This window comes from Paramisgurnus dabryanus, chromosome 15, assembly GCF_030506205.2.
Source record: "Paramisgurnus dabryanus chromosome 15, PD_genome_1.1, whole genome shotgun sequence".
In the NCBI taxonomy this organism is placed as follows: domain Eukaryota; kingdom Metazoa; phylum Chordata; class Actinopteri; order Cypriniformes; family Cobitidae; genus Paramisgurnus; species Paramisgurnus dabryanus.
Window position 1 is genome coordinate 20,031,605 of NC_133351.1, and position 19,577 is coordinate 20,051,181.

At 36.1% G+C, this 19,577-nt stretch overlaps 2 protein-coding genes and 1 non-coding gene across 3 annotated transcripts; 2 read left to right on the forward strand and 1 right to left on the reverse strand.

Annotated features, from left to right (window-relative positions):
* Positions 1-282: 282 nt before the first annotated feature.
* On the reverse strand, positions 283-3,777 carry dhrs12 (dehydrogenase/reductase (SDR family) member 12). Its single transcript, XM_065292616.2, has 10 exons — positions 3,619-3,777; positions 3,398-3,531; positions 3,104-3,186; positions 2,839-2,931; positions 2,654-2,735; positions 2,408-2,469; positions 2,216-2,320; positions 1,903-1,993; positions 1,643-1,780; positions 283-935 (listed from the first exon to the last, which is right to left on the reverse strand). The coding sequence occupies exons 1-10, from the start codon at positions 3,672-3,674 to the stop codon at positions 823-825; spliced, it is 957 nt and encodes a 318-aa protein (XP_065148688.2). The 5' UTR covers positions 3,675-3,777; the 3' UTR covers positions 283-822.
* A 344-nt stretch (positions 3,778-4,121) lies between these two features.
* On the forward strand, positions 4,122-4,234 carry trnal-caa (transfer RNA leucine (anticodon CAA)). Its single transcript has 2 exons — positions 4,122-4,159; positions 4,189-4,234. It is a non-coding gene; the product is annotated as a tRNA-Leu (tRNA).
* A 975-nt stretch (positions 4,235-5,209) lies between these two features.
* On the forward strand, positions 5,210-19,535 carry esyt3 (extended synaptotagmin-like protein 3). The gene is made up of 23 exons (XM_065251525.2): positions 5,210-5,823; positions 7,059-7,100; positions 7,197-7,331; positions 7,843-7,919; positions 8,592-8,661; positions 9,172-9,261; positions 9,381-9,436; positions 11,054-11,174; positions 11,386-11,562; positions 11,658-11,740; positions 11,860-11,908; positions 12,124-12,213; positions 13,523-13,585; positions 13,712-13,771; positions 16,283-16,354; positions 16,451-16,537; positions 16,710-16,859; positions 17,224-17,606; positions 17,737-17,835; positions 18,079-18,210; positions 18,285-18,390; positions 18,469-18,518; positions 18,707-19,535. The coding sequence occupies exons 1-23, from the start codon at positions 5,512-5,514 to the stop codon at positions 18,744-18,746; spliced, it is 2,544 nt and encodes an 847-aa protein (XP_065107597.1). The 5' UTR covers positions 5,210-5,511; the 3' UTR covers positions 18,747-19,535.
* Positions 19,536-19,577: the final 42 nt, after the last annotated feature.

The following is a 19,577-nucleotide window of genomic DNA, read 5'->3' on the forward strand; positions in this document are numbered from 1 at the left end:
CACTTTTGTTTCACCTTTCCCTTAAAATACTGTTACAGTCACAAGTTACAATAAATCTCATTATAGGTCACTGTTACTTAAAATAAATCAACCCCTCCCTTCATTTATTTTTATCTCATGTAGTCATATATTGATTTTGTTGAAACACAGTGACAAAGTATTAATTGTTGCAATATTTATTACAAATTAAATATATTTGCAATCATAAATAGGTTATTTGTAGGTAATTATTAGCTTAGTATTTATAAACAAACCTATTCTTGTAATACTTGATCATAAGTGCACTTTTATGGTGTCATTTATTGTTTTAAGTAGGTGCATGCATGCCCTTGGCAGCGTCGCACCTTCTACATGACCTGCTAAAAACCAGTTAAAGCATATAAGAAATTTTACTGGAACTGGCAGCAAAGTTAAACTAATTTATATCTTGACCATATTTTTTTTAAACACTAAGGAATGTATTTGTTTGTATGAAGTAAAATCAAAGCCATTTTTAAATACAAATTTCATTTTTGGCAAATGTTTTGGTGTGATAATGAGCAGGGTTGCCACAGGCTGTTTATTGTGATATTTTACCCCTGCAATGTGATTTTTATCATTTTTTTTATACCCTGCCCACATTTATGTAAATGGCCTAGTTTTGGGATAATTTTAGATTTTGCTGTGAAAACCTGGCAACCATGATCATGAGCACCTACACATCTTTACAGTTCTCACTGTTATAAAGAATTACAATATGACATTACAGTACATCTCTCTGTGGAATGATGTGTTTTCGATCCCCATTCCTCCATGGATTTGATCAACATCAGAGTTCACCAATTAACACTTGAATTTAACAGCGAGCTGCTCCAGTGTGCTCATTAGCATCTGCTCATCACTTGGAGAAGATTTGGAGGAGGCCAGGGGCAGGTGCGTAGAAACAGCCTTTCGGTCTGTAGATGAACAAATGTGTAACAAAGGTTAAACTTTGGTCAAAGAGATCTCTAATATACAGAAAATAATCTACTTTTACTGTAATACTTTTCTGTATAAAGGTATAATGTGTTTTATAATTAAATAGTTACAATTTGATATTTTTTCAGGGAGGAAGCAAATGCATATACTGAATGAAACAACTATAATTGGATCTAAGGTAAAAACTAAAGCCCAGTAGACTTTAGGCATGGGCCGGTATAAGATTCTGGCGGTATGATAACCTTTAGCAAAAATACCACGGTTTCACGGTGTTGCGGTATTGCCACTGCAACACTAAAATGTGTTATTTTTAAATGCCAGGTAAAATAAAGCCTTTAAATTATAATATGCTTTCAAAACATATATAATATTTTCGTAATATATATTAAATGTAAACATCAAATCAATCACATGACTTCATGATTTAATGAATTTTGTATAAGCACAGCTCATACCTTGGAGACGGTATCACAGAACATTTTAGTGGTTTTGAAACCTTGACTGTTTTAAACCTCGGTATACCTTGAAACCGGTAACCGGCCCATGCCTAGTAGACTTATGAACTAAAGAGATTCAACCTCTTTTTCTTTGTCCCTGGTTGCTCCACAGAGCCTGTACCTACAACAAGTATACTATAAGTAGTGTGGTAAAAGTGAAATACTGGCACATTATAAAGATTCTTGACCTTGGAAGAAGAGGCCACTGGGCTGTTTGCTGGCAGCATCTGATATGGCAAGCCACAGCACTGTGTCAGCACCCTGTGCTTCAGTACGGAGTTTATTCTTCATTTTGGCATAAAAATCAGGCATTGATAATCTCACCGCTGTGGAGAGAACAATCAATGCAGAGGGTTAGAAAACTAAATACTTTGAATTTAGAAGCAAGACATTTACTTGTAACTATTGGGGAACACATGTATATGTGTAACAGACACACACTTCTCACCTGGGGTATCTGCCCAGCCGGGGTGCATTGAAGAGAAGTGGATTTCTTTGTGCTGTGCAGCCAATTGCTCCGTCATAATCACCTGTTGTCTCTGTGAACGTACAAAGTAAAAATCAGCAAGGGACAATGAAAACATGCTAGACAAGTATTTAAAACTTCCATTGGGGATATAAAAGTTTGTTCAAAATCACATGGTAAGTGCAGCTATGCCAGTACATTTAGGACCAGTTCATGGACTGGATTTGTAAGCGAAGATTTTTGCTGTCAAAAGTTAACGATCTATACATATTTAGAACCATATTCATTTTTTCACCTTGTTCTGTGCATATGCCATGGTGCCATCAAAAGAGCCTTTCTCAAACTGAAGATCTTCCACATTCAACTTCTGAACCAGCATCCCACCAGATGACACTGTGATCTGTACAGAGAATCGGTATAGATAACGTTCATAAGTATTGTCCCTAATTTTTATACTTATTAACAGATCAAGGTTTTAAACACTCACCACTCTCGGATCCTGTGACTTTTTTAGTGTAGGGATCAGTGCTGACGTCAGAATATATGTCCCTAACAAGAAATAAAATAACAGCTGATTGTGCCTGCCAGTGATGCTTATCCACCTCTATTTAAAAGGTAACAATACATGCCAAAACTCAATAGTATGTAAACTTTGTTTTATGAACTGCTAAAATTACATAAAAAAATAAAATCACAAAATAAGTCAATTTAAGATCAGTTAAGACAATATTACCAAGTGTGTTTGTTGCAAAGTTTTTCTCCAGGCCATCCTCTGTCAGTTCTCTCTGACCGACCATGCAACCAGCGTTGTTAATCTATAGCAAATAGCATGAAGATAAAACACAAATGGTGTTATTCATTGAGACAGCATAAAAAAACATAGACCACAATGAAATGATAAATCCAGAAAACATTCACCAGAACATGCAGACTGTGCTTCTGCGAGAATCCATTGGCAAACTCCCATACTCCCCGCGGGTTGGACATGTCAACAAGGTGAACATGAACATTCTAACAGAAATGGACAGGAAAACAAACATCAGCTTTACTGTATCTGTTACATGCCAATTAAACATTGCAAAGAAGTCATATATAAATGTAACACCATGCAATAACAAAGCAAGTGAGGTGAAGTTATAACAGCGCAATGTGGGATGATGTAATTTAACTTCTGGAAAGATACCTCGTTTTTACTCTGATCCACGATGTCTTTTCTTGCTTCTTCCGCACGGTCTTTATTTCTGCAAACAAGGTGTACCGTCCCACCTGAAAAATCAAAACATGAATCTGTCAATGAACTTGAGCACCTCTTGGTTTTGTTTCCAGTAGCATTGCGTATCACTTGCCGGAAGGGGCCGCTGTTGTATACAATATGTGGGTTAATGGAATGCACAAGACTAGATCTTGCTAGTTTTTGAATAATTGAAATACAAAATATTATGGAATTTTGTTCTTTAGTTGTAAAATGCTTTCTAACCTCGTTTGGCGATTTCGCAAGCGGTGGCTTTACCGATGCCACTGTTTGCTCCAGTGATGATAAACGAGCGCCCGGTGACGCTCACCTCTAAATCCGCCGCGATGAAGCGTCTCTCCGCTGCTTCATAACCGCTCCTGATCACAACAAACGAGGAATTCAAAGGAATGTGATACAGCAAAGAAAAGCTTTGTTCAAGAAATCAGATTTAAGTCAGTACTTACTTCGTATATTCCTGCAGACCTTTTAGGAACCAGACGGTGTTTCGGTAGAGAGACATCAGGGTTGTTGTACACGCTTTAACTTGAGCAGTGTCATAACATCTCACATAGTAAACTGGTTATAAATTGAGCCACTCCCCTCGTTTTGTAACAGACCACATGTCTTATTTTACTTGGGAATCGTACGCATGCGCGTAACGTAGGTCTTTAAAGCAACGCATATACAACATAAAAAGATTAACAGCTTAGAACATGTCATAATCAAAAACCTACTATACTACAACTATTGTTGTATTGAGGAATTAATAGTTCTCTTCTGATTCGCCCAGATATTTTTTATTCTGGTGACAATGTCGAATATATTTAAACAGGCAACGTCTACGTTTTAAAAATATGTATACTACTTAACTGGTTTTATTCTGTATTTGGTACATTTCTGTCATATAATCGACAATAACCCATTGTACATGTGTAGATAGGGATGTGTTGTCAGTATATTACCAGTTGTCAGGATGGCCGAGTGGTCTAAGGCGCCAGACTCAAGGTTCAAACCTTCCCAAAGCAACATGGGTATTCTGGTCTCCGAATGGAGGCGTGGGTTCAAATCCCACTTCTGACAAACCTTTTTTGTCTTTTTTAAAACTTGTGTTTAACAAATAATGTCAACATCACTGGATGTTGCCAGGAACGGATTATCAAGATCTATTGTACGCAAAATTAGTCTTTAGTAAAGACTAAAGTTTGCCAAACTGGGGTTCCCCTGGTGGCTTGCGAGGAAATTGCAAGTGGTGAGATGATGAAAAACATTTTAACCATAAAATTGTATTATATCATTTTAAAATTAACAAATCTAAATAAAACACTTACTATCAAAAATATATATTTAATTTGTTTCATAGGAAAGTAATGTACACAACACTACAATAATTCAGATTTTTTTTTCTTAAAAACTTAGTACTTCAAGTAAATAACTTAGGTCAAGGGGGTTTGGCTGACAAAAAAGAAAGTCGCCTAATACAAAAATACAAAGTCAACGTCGGTCCAAAAAACGGTATCAACTTAACAACTTAAAACTTCTTCTCGCAGTGTTTTCATCATATTTCCAACTAGATTACTTGTTTCTGTGCCTTTGTGTTGGGAAACGATCAATATATTGTTTACACCTATGCGTGTTGTTGCACTGTAATGACGTTAAACTTTCACAAGGTGGCGCAACATAAACAGTCTTCAATTAACAAATTTTAAATTATTTGCGTAAATTTGGGTGGCGGGGGAAACTGTTAACTCTGTAACACATTTGAGTACCATTGGTTTCCATTTACCGTCAGTAAATTATTATCCTAAAATCACTTTTTTACGCAATAAACATAGTATCAAAAATCTCCGTTGAGGATAGAACTCATATCTGATTCTAATGAATGGGATTTCTTACACTTTTACACACACACACACACACATTACTTTAAATCTGCGATTGTATGATTTCGATGCAAGACCTGTCTGTCAACTATGAGTCTTATGCAGTCAGTCACAAACTGAAAAGGGTGGAATTTAGGCGTGTCTACCTCCCCGTCAGGTAAAAAAGGCGATGGATGGGGAAACGCGGAAGTTCACAAAAACTGATAGAGTGCGTTCAAAATCACAGTTCCAGCAATTTCAATGGTTATCAACTAACGATACGCGATGGATTACCTGAGATGATGCTGAGCGCGGGTCGAAGTTTGGTTTGTTTACCTTCACATCCGATAGTTGGCTTTGGCGTTTTTGGTTGGATTTACTTTGATAAAAACCACAAGACAACGCTATACAGAGGGTAATGCATCTCTGAGTAATTGAGATTCTCACTTCTGTATCAGATCTGGTTGAAACATTTACACCAGACCAGCCTCCGCAAACATGAGTGCTGCGGTCGAAGAGGGTCAACTGACCTCAGATCCTCCTGCAGGATTCAGTGCAACAGATGTCAATCAGATGATCATGGAGTTTCTGATGTTCATGATGAAAGCGATTTTCCTCTGTTATCCCATATATTTGACCGGCTCTCTGGGACTCAGTGTCAGTTGGATTATTCTTATTATGCTGATGTGGACCATATGGAAGAAGAACCGCAAATGGAAAGATCAGAGGATCGACACAGCCATTGACTTCTTGAAAAACGAGAAGGACGTGATCAAAACTGAATTGAAGGCTATGAACATGCCAGCTTGGGTGGGTCTTAGTCCCTATACTAAAGCCCATATAGGGTGATTTGGGGAAAGTGTGACATGTCTGGTAATTAATTGACAAGAAGTGTTCCACTTTACCATAAAACACCCTCATTACATTCTGGATACAATGGTAGTTAAATTGTAAATCATTATCTAAAAGTAAAGATGCAGACAGGTAGAATAGTATTTGTTAGTGCATTTTAAATCTTAAGTTTATAGTTTAGAAATATATTACATACATACTGCCTGGTATCAAAACAATACTTTGTTGTGAATTGTCAGAGGTGTGGCTACTTGTACTGTTGCTTTGGGAACATCACACACAAAGGTGTCAACCTGAGTTTGTTCATTAAAATGCCCAGCCTTTTAATAGGTTTCTAAGATTGTGCAATGACTTGAGAAACTGACACACCCTTAATAAAGTAGTCGAGATGAAATGATTATATAAAAATTTCTGTATAATACTGCAGTTCCCAAACTCCAATGCTTAACCCTGTGTGGTAAAAAGCTATTTAAAAATCGCCTCAGGTGTTTGGTTGCTTATTTTCTTCCGTCTAAAATAGCACAGAAGTCATGTGAGTAATCATATCAGTTCATCTCGATGTAGATTGATGGCCAGAGGCATCCACTGCACCATTAAAGGAAAACACCACCTTCTTTCAATATCGAAGTGCTGCAAACTAAGTGCTCTTCGCCATATAATATAGTTCTCATTTTTATTAAATAAAAAAAATCGCTTAAAAAATCGCCACGGTTTATTTTGTGCCATCATACTTTAAATAGTGAAAACACGAAAGTGTTCGGTGGCTTCTAAATTCATCCCTGTTTGGATCCTAAGGAATGAATGGGGCTATGATAAATGCTAACACATTCACAACCTGCTGTAAAAAAAATTATGGGCACACATTGAAAAAAGATAGGTATGTATTAATTTGTCTAAGTTGAGGTAAGAACATAGTAAAATATTGAAAAATGGGTGGTGTTTTCCTTTAAATTTCTTCAAAACATGTGTATACCTGACATTTCCCTTAGGGTCTGCTGATTTTGAGTTCAAATAACTCTTGTGAACTGGATGAAGTCCTGTCATATGGCTGCCTTCATAAGTATGGCACATTCTGAAGTGGAAACAGAATTAAGATTCAAAGAAATTAAATGGGTTTACAGCAGATCTAGGCAATGTGTGTTGTCCTCCATCATACTGAAGCGAATTGTCGCATGTTCCTTTTTCCCGAATAGATTCACTTTGCAGATGTTGAGAAGGCTGCTTGGATCAACAAGGTATGTTTTATTTATGAATGTTTGTGAATGAGAGCTTCCAAATAATTTTTTGTGTTTTGATTACAGCAATAAACAAAATGTGATTGTTTATTGCAGATTCTTCAGCAGGCATGGCCATTTTTCGGAATGTACATGGAAAAGCTTCTTATTGAAAATATTCAGCCGTCTGTAAGATCATCCAGCAATCATCTGAATACCTTCACCTTTACCAAAGTCCACATGGGACAGAAGGTATAAATCTATCATAGTCAGTCACATAAAGGATGAGTTTTCCCAAAACATTTCAGTCATCATTTACTCACTTTCATGTTATTTGAAACTCATGCGACCCTGGACCAAAAAGGCTATTTGTAGAAAAAAATATTATTTTTGTGAGTGGATGTAGTTGCTAAGAACTTAATTTGGGCAAATTTATGAGGAGATGTCCTTCAATATTTAGATTTCTTTGCATCAACAGTTCCCAGATGTTTAAATATGTTATCTTGGCAAATATTGTCCTATTCTATTTCTAACAAACCATATGTCAATGGAAATTAATTCAACTTTCAGATTATGTATATCTCAGTTTCAAGATTTGCAGACTGTGCTTTTGCTATTTTTCTTTGTGTCCAAAGACCTTTTCGGGTCACTGATTTAAAGTTGCGTCAGTGTATTCATATACTTTATTATAACTTTGTCACGTAGATTATATAATATGTCTGTCTGAAATTGCACTGATGTGTTCTGTGTTTTTGTGTTTCAGGCACCAACTATTACAGGAGTTCGTGTGTACACACATGAGGTGGACAAAAGAGAGGTCATTCTTGACTTCAACATCTTGTAAGTTTGGCAACAAAATTTCATTTTGTTAGCTTTCTCTTGATAACTCGTTTTTTAACTGCATTTTAAAATACGATACTTAGAAACCTTTTTTGCTCTGTTGATATTTTTGAAAAGGGTTTTAATCAAGTGAATCTAAACATGGTTTTAAGATTTCTAGAAGAAATACATTTTAAACATCTTTTCTAGTCTTCCTTTATTTAATTATACTTTATTCTCGCCATGAATATAGCTGGTATGGCGTTTAAAAGAAAAGAAAGATAGAAAATAGGCTATCTATGCATTTGACAGATGTTGTCTTTAAATTGAGATATGATTAAAACTAAAGGTTGTAATAGTTCTGAGTTGCACTTATATTATTAACACATCAAATATCATACAAGTGTCAAACAATACATAGCCCTGACTATAAGTCATAGAATTCCAAAAATAATATTCAGTATTTTTGCTTGAAAAATAGATATATCGTCCTGTGTAATCCTGCCTAGTTAAAAAAAACCATAAAAGTTAATGTTATGTCTTTAATACACTACTAAGTTTCAATATGTTTTTCATAAATCCAAATTGTGAATGACCAGAGTGTTATACTATTAAGTGTTATACTATTCTGCTGTAAGCAATAATAAATTATATGATTTCTATGTTTTAAGTCACAGTTTTTCTCTCATCTAGTTACGAGGCAGATGTGGATATTGATGCTGATGTTAAACCAGCCCTCAAAGTTGGAGTCAAAGGACTTCAGGTTAGTGAATAAACATTTTAGGTGTAAATACAAATGCTTGCATTTCATGATAAGGGTATTATTTTTAGACTTGTTTGTCCTCCTCTTGGGTTTGGGAACCTATTAAAGGAACAGTATGTAAGAAATTTATATCAATTAATCATTAAATGGACCTGAAATGTCACTAGACATTAAGAAATAATTTTCATTTCAAATACTTATATCACTGACAACAGTGGTATAACCAGGATATTATCATTGAAAAAGTGGAGTTGCAGCCCTCAACTGATGTTTATGTTGTCGTTTTGTATATTGGCCACCAGCTGTGTGATTGCAGTACCAGCTTTAGCCACATGTTTTGTGATTGCAATACCAGTTTTGGCCACAATCCTACATACTGTTCCTTTAACAAAGAAAACATGTATGGGCCTGCAACAATCTAAATTTGGTGCTTTATGTGTAGGGACAAATTTTGATGTAAACTGAATGAATAGCATTGATTTTATTGAAAATCTATTAATTTTTTTTCAGCTTCAGGGGATGCTACGTGTAATTCTTGAGCCTCTTATTGGCCAGTCACCCCTTGTAGGTGGAGTCACCATGTTTTTTATTCGTCGACCAGTGAGTACAAGTGCTGTTTTTTTGGGAATGCAACTGGTTGTACTGAAGTGAAACATAATAAATGTGTCATGAAATTACCATCAACATCTTCTCTGTTGTTTTTGAAATGACATTTTCAGACTCTTCAAGTAAACTGGACCGGTATGACGAATGTTTTGGATAGTCCAGCATTTAGGTATGTACGGTAATAGATTTTAGGAACTAAGGTATATAATATCCCTTTAGTTTGCATTGACATGCATTTGTTTTATGCTAGTAGATGGCAGTTAGAATACATAACATGAACACATGGGCGTCGGAACCATTATACGTGGGTGGGACAGGACCCACCCACTTTTTAAGACCAATGATAATGGACCCACCCACTTTTTCTCTAATTTAGCGCATTTGTCTGTTCACTTATCAAAGCGCTGTTAGTCCAAATCCATTCCACTAGAGCAGGGATCCCTAACCTTTGCTTTTTTTACACCGCGGACCCGTTTCAGCTTTTAAACATAATTCGCGGGGGTGAGTGGACGCTGAGTTGCTGTTCGAATATAGTGCTGAAAAACCTCATTTGCCAAATGTATAGGCCTAACGTTTTAAACAGAAGTCAATGTCAAACAACAATGCATTAGGAAAATTAATAACTGCTTTATTTATAGTATATATTCTATAGACGTATAAAACCATATTATAGCGGATTATTTTATTTTCATTGTTTCACGAGTTTGCCTGCCCATTTAGTCTTAATAATTAACGGTAAACGAACTTAGCTTAAGGCAGCTCGAACCTAGGTCGGACTCGAGCCCCAAGTTCAAGACACAGAAGAAAAAAAGGAGGAGATGATGAGGAGAGATGCCAGAAGAATTGCGTCTGTCGCGGAGGCACAGACACTCCCGTTTTGCTTTTAATGATAATTAACACAGCACTAAATGTGGTTCCTTTCAAACGTTAAAAGTATAGTCTACTTGTTAAAATATTATTACTGCTGTAAAATAGTTTATTTTGATTATGGCACGATCGCTGGATAATTTTCAAATTTTTTTACGGAAGCCAATTACTTTTTATTTGCGATATCACAGCGTTGAACGTCTTCACGTGTTGTTATTATTTGCGAGGTACATTTGCAGATAATTCATAAAGTCATACCTCTGTTTAATCGATTGTGTTTTAGAAGTACACATGCTCAAACTCTTATGACAGCATTGTTTCCCGACTGATACCATAAAATAAAGTGATCTCTTTTCCAGAATCTCACATTTATATTTCTCTAAGAGAGAGAAAGAGAGATTGGGTATAACAAATAAAAAAGGTATACAAAAGTTATCAGTTTACCTTCATTCGTTTTTCTTACCTTTTATTTCCTCAAAATAAAAAATAAACATTGTAGCCTACTGTCAGCAGAGTAGAGAAAAAAATGACACAGAGATAGATAACATCTGTCATTATTTGCAAAATATTTAAAGGGCTATTACCAGAATTTCGACCGTAATAGGCTACTGTCTTTAATTTAATAAACGCAAATGTTCAGGCTAATTAAAAGGAAACATGAAAATGTCATCTACTGCAGTAAATGTATTTTTCGGGGGGGGGGGGGGGGGGGGGGGGTTATGTGGGGACCCACCCACTTTTCATTTGCTTCCGACGCCCATGCATGAACATGAAGCTGTTGTAGGGCCACCAGAAGTGCTTGACAGCAGGAAGTGTTGTCATGCAAATTCAGCTTGTAGCAAAAATGCCTCCAGCATTTTAATTACTGAATAATAATGTAAACATATAATGTAAGCCTGAATCTCTGTTTATTTTCTAGTCATTTGTCAGAATCAGCTATTGTGGACGTCATCGCCTCTCTCATGGTTTTGCCCAATCGGATGTGCTTCCCATTGATTGATCAAGTCAAGGTTGACCAGATGAGGTTTCCACTGCCTCGAGTAAGCCTGTGTCTGATTCATTCCCAGTGCCAAAATGATTTAACATTTATTTTTAAACTAAAATTATTACCGTAACTGCTATAGTATTGATATTTTTGGAATTTTTTTCTTTTTTTAATTTTAACATATTGTCCAGTTCTTAAGCTTCAAGATGCTCTGCTTACATTGATTTTTCTAAATTTCATCACCATATGAACTTTGTTGTCTTTAGGGTGTAGTACGAGTTCATGTTCTGGAGGCCCGAAATCTTGTAGCCAAAGATACACATATGATGGGACTGGTGAAGGGCAAGTCAGATCCATATACCATACTTAGGGTCGGAAATAAGCAGTTCAAAACGAAGACCATAAAAGAGACCTTGAATCCACGCTGGAATCAAGTTTATGAGGTAACTGCTGATGTTAACCTTTCTGTCTTAAACAAACACTGCTCAATTCAGATGGGAAAAATGAAATCCTCTCTAATAACGTTTGCTTTCAATAGTTTGTCATTCATGAAGCTCCTGGACAAGAATTGGAGATAGAACTGTTTGACGAAGACACAGATGCTGATGACTTTTTGGGCAGGTCAGACATGTACAGTATTATTTTAGTCTTCAAGTACATTAAAATGTAAAAAAAGCTTTAGGTAAAATTTTGGTCAGCATTTGGACTGTATATGATTCCCTGAGGATTGTTTTCCACAGGTATAGTCTGGATACTGGGGAGGTGAAGAAAGAGAGGGAGATAGATGAGGTGAGCTCTGAAGAATTTCTCTACCACAGTCTGTAGACACAGTTACCTTTATTAAGTTGTACCTGATATTGTGTATGTATCTTTGTACAAGCACAAACAGTTATAATCAACAAATACAAATTTGTTCATGTTCATGGGTCATGTTTTTGCCATAGTCATGTTATTCCATAGTAGTTTTTACCTGTTTAATTCAGCACACAATTACTCTGTCACAGTGGTTAACCTTGGAGGACATTGAGAGTGGTGAGCTACATTTGAAATTGCAGTGGTTGTCTCTCCACACAAACCAAGCACTATTAAAGGAGGTATGTTTTTTTTCTTGCATTTTTATATATATATATATATATATATATATATATATATATATATATATATATATATATATACATACACATACAGTACTGTGCAAAATCTTAAACTGTGTACACACCAAATGCGAAGCATTGCATTCCTCGCACTAGATTACTTGCAGGAATTCAATTTGTTTTATGTGAATTTTTCGCTTGAGTTGAATATTTTCAACTTGATTTTGACGCGAATAGCGCATGTTTTCACGGCAATCGCGCAGCCCAGTTTGGTTCATTCGCATCATCCCATGCAAGTTTGCATCTATTCGCGTCTTTGCATTGACTTTGTATGTAATCTACTCTTGCACTGCATGAAAAGAGCTGCATCCGCAAAAATATGCTAAACCTCTGCTAAACTTTAGGTTTGCCAGATTTTTGAAGCAGAGTGCAAAGGTAATACCCAGAAGTAAACTCGTGAAACATCCAGAAACCTTACGTATGTTGATGTATTTAGGAACTGGTGGAAGTTTCCAGGAATCCACACAGCTAGTTGTGAGGAGTGAAGGGCATTTTATATGTTAATGACCAGCAAGTAGAGGTGCTGTCTCTGTTTTCAGAGCTGGGGGGTGAATTAACCATCTCTTTAAAGGGACACTTCACCTATTTGCATAAAGCTTTGTATAGTTAGAACCCCAGTCATGTTTTTGAATGGTCATGCATAATTTCCTCAGTTTCCGCTGAGACAGGAGAAATACAGATTTCAGTGTTGCACTTCCTTCTTTCAATGATGTAAAAATCATCATTTTGCATCATTGAAAGAAGGAAGTCCAATCTTTTTGTTGAGGGAGTGAGACTACAAACACTCCTTTTCTCTGTCAAATAGGCACCAAATTCTAAATGAATGTTACATTTCGACTACAAATATGACGTACTTTCAATAAAGATTAATGTTGCTACGGGTGAAATGCTCCTTTAAGACAGCACATATTGTTGTACATAAAAACTGTATAAAGCACCACATATTTACAATTGTGTTTACTAGTGTGCAAATTGCAAAATATTTACAAGTGTGCAAATAGTTGAATTCACGTTTGGTGTGTACGCCCCATTAGGCCAGCATTAGATTTGTTGATTTTGCAATGGTATAGTGATCATTAATACAGTTAAAATGGTAACATCTTACAATAAGGTTGTATTTGTTAAAATGGTAGAGGTTAAAATGTTGTGTTTTCATAGAAAATGAGTGCTATGTAAACGTGAACATAAATCTAAATCAATTCTGGATTTGAATTTTATATTCTGCAATGCCACCTCTAATTTCTTTCAGACCCATGACGGCCTCGCTTGTGCAATGCTTTCTGTGTATCTGGACAGTGCTTCCAATCTGCCTGTGAGTGTACAATGTGATACAAGATTTCATACCACAAACATCCCATGGGAACAAACGTTTTTCTCTGTTTCTATTGTATTGTTTTTTTATATATATTTTTTGTTGTTTTTTTTTTCCTGTCTTCAGAAAGACCAGCGAGAATTCACTCATAATGAAAAGCATGGGAAACCGGCCAAAGAGACTCGGGTAAGAACTGGATGTACATGTAACACATCTACTCTACACAGTTTGCTATAATTTCTTAGTCTGTTTGAGAAGAACAGTCATTTTAAAATAATTTTAATGTGCTAGTTTAAAAAAAATCAGGCCTAAACACAATTTCTCACAATTACCACAAAAAGGCCTTTATTTCTAAACTTAAAGAGATAAAAATTCTGTCATCATTTGCTGACCCTCATGTTGTTCTAAACCTGTATGAGTTTCTTAATTCTGTTGAACACAAAACAATATATTTTGATAAATGATTGCTAGCACACAGTTAACGGTACCCATTCCTGCTATGGAAGTCAATAGGTACCATCAACTGTGCAGTTATCATACCATAATTTATCAAAATATCTTCTATTGTGTTCATTAGAATAAAGAAAAGCATACAGGTTCAGAACAACATGAGTGTTAGTAAATAATGACATAATTGCAGGTAAAATTGCCTGTGTTGTAGGCGTGAGTTGTGCTCTTGGTGGAAGGCTGGCAATGGCTCAGCTGTTTATCTGAATAATATTGTGAAGAGGTGTAAACTGGAATGCCCAGTCTAGTTCTGTGAAATGAGTAAGATAAATTTGCATGAGATGTGGTTGTGTTAGCACGAAATGACTGCAGAAGAGTGTCAATTCATCACTGTATTTGCAGTCCATGTACTGTAACACTGTACTTGGTGCTGAAAAACACATAAAGTCACAACGGCATAAAAAGTTTGTTTAAGTGTTAAAAAAATTCTAGTTCCTAAAGTATAACATTTTTGGCCAATCATAAGGGGCCTGATACGAATATTTCACCACTTTTCTTAATGCAGTATGTGATACCTTCTGACTTGAAGTCATATGAACTTGCATAAGTTTGTTGTATATTTTTAACGCCATTCCAGAGAACTGGTTAGTCCATACACAAGCTGATCCATAAACAGGTTGGGGGAGGAGTAATTTGACTTCTCCAGTTTACCTGACCTGCATGTTTTTGGCCTGTGGGAGGAAACTGGAGTACCCTGAATAAACCCAAACTGACACAGGAAGTACATGCCAACTCCACACAGATAGGCAACCTGATATAATCTTTATAATTTGTTTTTTAAAGACATAGAAAGTGACATGTTTGGAAAGTACGGAATGCATACTCGATATGTGACCTCTGTATTTAATGCACACACACCCGGAGCAGTGGGAATCTATTCCTACAGCTCCCAGGCAGAAATTGGGGTTAGAGGGACATTACACTTTTTTTTGAAAATAAACTAATTTTCCAGCTCCCCTAGAGTTAAACATTTGATTCTTACCGTTTTGGAATCCATTCAGCTGATCTCCCGGTCTGGTGCTACCACTTTTAGCATAGCTTAGCACAATCCATTGAATCTGATTAGACCATTAGCATCACGCTAATAAGTGATATTACGCAGCAGCCGAAAATATAGTCCCCTTAGTAACTTTCAATAGCAGGGGACTATTTTCGGAGAGTGCGTAATATCATTGCGCCTCCTGCAGCCATGTTACAGCAGCAAAGTCTTTGATTGTTATGCCAGAATGAGAGTATAGTTCCTAGCCATATCGGCCTAGAAAATTGCAACTTTTCATTTTCTGTCGGTCTTAGTACATGATGGAACTACAGAAGAGTCAAGTTTTAAATAGGAAAAATATCCAAACTCTTTTTGGTTATTTTTTAGCGCGATGCTAATGGTCTAATCAGATTCAATAGATTATGCTAAGCTGTTAAAAGTGGTAGCGCCAGACCTGGAGATCAGCTGAATGGATTCAAAAACGATAAAAATAAAATGCTTAACTGTATGGGGAGCTGGAAAATGAGCCTATGTTAAAAAAAAAGTGAAGTGTCCCTTTAAGGTGCCTTTCTCGAACCAGCATAGCAGCACAGATAAGTGGTCAGATGTACTGTGTTTATTAAAATAATGTAATAATCCAATAATAATAAGGCTGTGGTCATTTGTGGATGTTATAGTGTTACAGTCTTGTTAAAGTGTTGAAAAAGCTTTACTTTATTACATTTTCATTGTAGAGCCTATAACATGACAAGTATTTCGGTATTTGCCTCTTATGCCCTGTGTCATGTGCTTGGAATGCCGTCTTCAGCCATCGTATGGGAAAATGGAACATTCCAGAGATTACATTACATCCTTTTAACTGTGTACATGATCAAGTCAAATTTAGTTTCTGCTTCTTTGTAATTGTCACAACCCGTTCAACTGGTTTTCACCAGTGGCCTCAATATGAAAATGTCCTCATGCAAATTAAAAGCAAAACATTGAGATTTTTTCATGGTCTCATAGTTTCATAATCATCATTTTGCCTCAATGTCAGTGACATGTTATTCAAACATCTGTGAGGTTATTGGATCCTTGGATCTGGCACAGTATACTAAAAATGTCATGACACACATTCTTTGAATTCTTTATTTAATCAAAACTAAAAAAAAAGATATTGTGAAAACTGTATATTAGCTTTCTTTTATAGACCTGTCTATTTTAAATTGCAGCTCACCAGGAAAACGAATGACCCGAACTCATTTGTGGAGATTTCTGTAGATCAGCAAAGTCAGAAAAGCAAGGTGTGTAATTAAATGGAAATGTAATTGTAATGCTTTCCTGTTTTTTTATCACAGTGGCTCAAATATCTAAAAGCTGGAGTGTTTTTCTTTTGACAGGTTGTGTTTGCCTCAAAAGATCCTGTTTATGAAGAATGCTTCACATTCTTTGTTCACAGTGTAAACAGCCAGGTGTTGCAAGTAGAGGTAAACCTGTCTTAAAATCATCCTATGTTACAGATTACTGATGCACAGCTTTAATACATTATTAGCCTGAGGATACAATAATGGTCTGGTTTGCTTTCAAATGAATGCCTGCCTCATAGTATTAAATATCAAATACATTTTTCTCTCCTCCACTGTTAACCCGTGACCTCAGGTAAAAGAAAATGAGAAGAAAGGCTTACTGGGGAAATTCACTCTTCCACTGGTCCGACTGCTCAATGTGTCTGACATGATGATGGATCAGCGCTTCCTGCTTGAGCGCTCCGGAGCCAATAGTCAGATCAAGATGAAAGCTGTTCTCAGGGTGAGACAACTCGCACAAAAGCAAACACTTTATGTCACTATACAATTGTAAAATGTCATGATTTGCACGATTTATTTATTTTGTGAGGAATAATTGCACATGTTAAATGAGTAGGCTAATATTTATTCTCAACAAGTCTGCCCCCATGAGGTGATCTGCTGTAGGTAAAATAAAAAGCTACTGATATGACTGAAGTCTTCATCTTATTTGAATGTATATAATTTAAAAAACATGTACAATGTTTGTAAAAGGAAAAATGTGTGTACTTTAAGGAAACATATGACTACAATGATGACTAGTATATGATAAATGTTTGTTCAAGTGTACTGGTTAACAATGCTTGCATGTGTCTTCCACCCAATAGATTCTTACGTTGGAGAAACTGGAGCCAAAAGTCGTAACTCCGCCCCCTCAGACCCAAACACAGGCCTCATCTTCTCAAACTCGCACTCAGACCGTACCTCCAGCTTCTTCATCTCAGCCCCTGCAGGATGACCAGAAAGAAATAGCATTTAAACCTGTCCCAGTCTCAAGAACACAGACCGCACCTATATCGTCTGGCTCCACTAATGAACTCCAACCAGAGTATGCACCGTACCGACGGAGCCTTTTAGTGGGCGCAGACGGACGACTTTCTGAGCCCTCCACGCCCAGTCTAATGCGCCGATACGACTCCAACAGTCTCTTGTCAGAAAACTCCATAGCTTCCTCTCGCTTTGATCTGTCAGAGAATGTCCCATATCCAGAGTGAGTACAATCAGTGCTGTATTTTTTTTAAAATCTGGACTTCATACTGTCCTACAAAAATATTAAGTCAAATATTTTTGTTTAAATAGCCTAATATGGTTTTACTATTCAGTGAATGTGTTCATTACAGGGCCATCCTAAATCATCAGGGCAGCTTTGGACAGATCGACCTGACGTTGCGTTACGCCTCCCTGAGGAAGCGACTTATTGTGATAGTCAACACCTGCAGGTAAGATAAGAAGATGCTGTCCAAACTGAAAACATCTTGCACTGACATATCTTAAAAAAATACATCACTGCCCTTTGTTTTGCCTCAAAATGCACACAAGTGCTGTATTTAGTAAGGCATGTTTGTTAAAACTAGTTATATTTCCTAATTAAACTAAGGCCTAGTCCTGGTTTAAGCTAATCCCTGTCCGGGAAACCACTCCAAGAGTAATAAAATCTGTTTTGTTTTGTCATCGCTCCACAGGGACCTGTTCGCCTGTAGTGAGAGCGGCTCTGATACTTACGTCCGCATATATCTGCTGCCCGATCAAACATGGAAGCATCGGAAACGCACTAAAGTTAAAAAGAAGACCGTGAACCCTGCCTTCAATGAGATGTGAGTGTATTTTGTTATAAACCAAGTATTTTCATCCCTAGAATATGTTTAACATTAAGTAACTTTTATCTCAGGTTTGAATTTCCTGTTTCACTGGAGGAAGCAAGAAGCAGAAAACTGGACGTCGCTGTAAAAAACAACAGAATGCTTCGCAAAAGAGAGCGAAAGGAGATTGGAATGGTAAGTGGATTGGCAACATAAAGGTTAACTGGCACAGATTATTGGGATACTTCTTAATTCTTTTCTTTATTTTGAAAGGTTCTGGTTGATTTGTCTGAAATAGACCTGATCAAGGGTTCCACTGAATGGTGAGGAGAAAAGAAACATTACTCCATCATTTCTTATTATATCTATAAGTTTGTATACATATGTTTCCTATACAATACAAATAATAGAACAGTTGGATCATCAAATCATTTGTTCTGCGTCTTTATACAGAATAATAGTAAATATGGTAATGATGCTATGAATAACTTAGATCTTTTTCATTAAACAGGTATGAACTCACTCTGCTTGGGCTGAAGAAGACTAACTAGTAGTCACAATGTATAATTAGTCTTTATTTTAGTTGTTATATACATTTAATCATTGCCTTTTTTGTTTATGTTTTGACTTTTCCCTCATGATGTGAACAAATTCATCTAATGGTAATTGTCAACATAATGATGTTGACCCCTGTGTAGTGCTCACCGTCATATTTCCTGTTTTTAAAGTGACCTAGATGAAACACTCTTTGGCACTAGATTCAGCTAACAGTGATGATAAAGCCAGATTTGTTTGATATGTGCAGTTATTCCTAAATCAACCGTGTATTTTTTCTGTCTCATGATCTTTCAGGTCACATTAGAGACAGCTTTTTAAATCAATTTTTGTTGTTTTTAGTTTTCTTTTAATACCACAGTTTTGACTAAAATTAGAAACATGAAATATGTAGACAAGCAAGTATTATGTTTGGTTGTTATAATTGTATTTAAAATGTCCAAGATCAAAATTTTCAAAACAAATGGATTTTTATTTTTATATTTGTAAATAACTAGGGAAACACATCATGTATTTTAGTAATCTCCTGTGGATTATGTATATATGGGAGGTAGAGGTAAAAAGATCTTTTAAACAATGATCCCTTAATTAGATCCTGCAAAAAAGTACGGCATACATTTTGTTAATCCAATTACATGTGCTATATACAATTTGACTTAAATACTATTAAATAGTAATTATTATTATTTCTTGTCTGGATGCTAAAAGTATTTTTTGCTATGTACATGTACAGTATACTGTAGACCAGGGTGTTACTAGAAATTACAATAAAACATTTAAAGGTGTATATATCTTTATTTGAAGTGCAGTTGTTTTCAATGTACCCA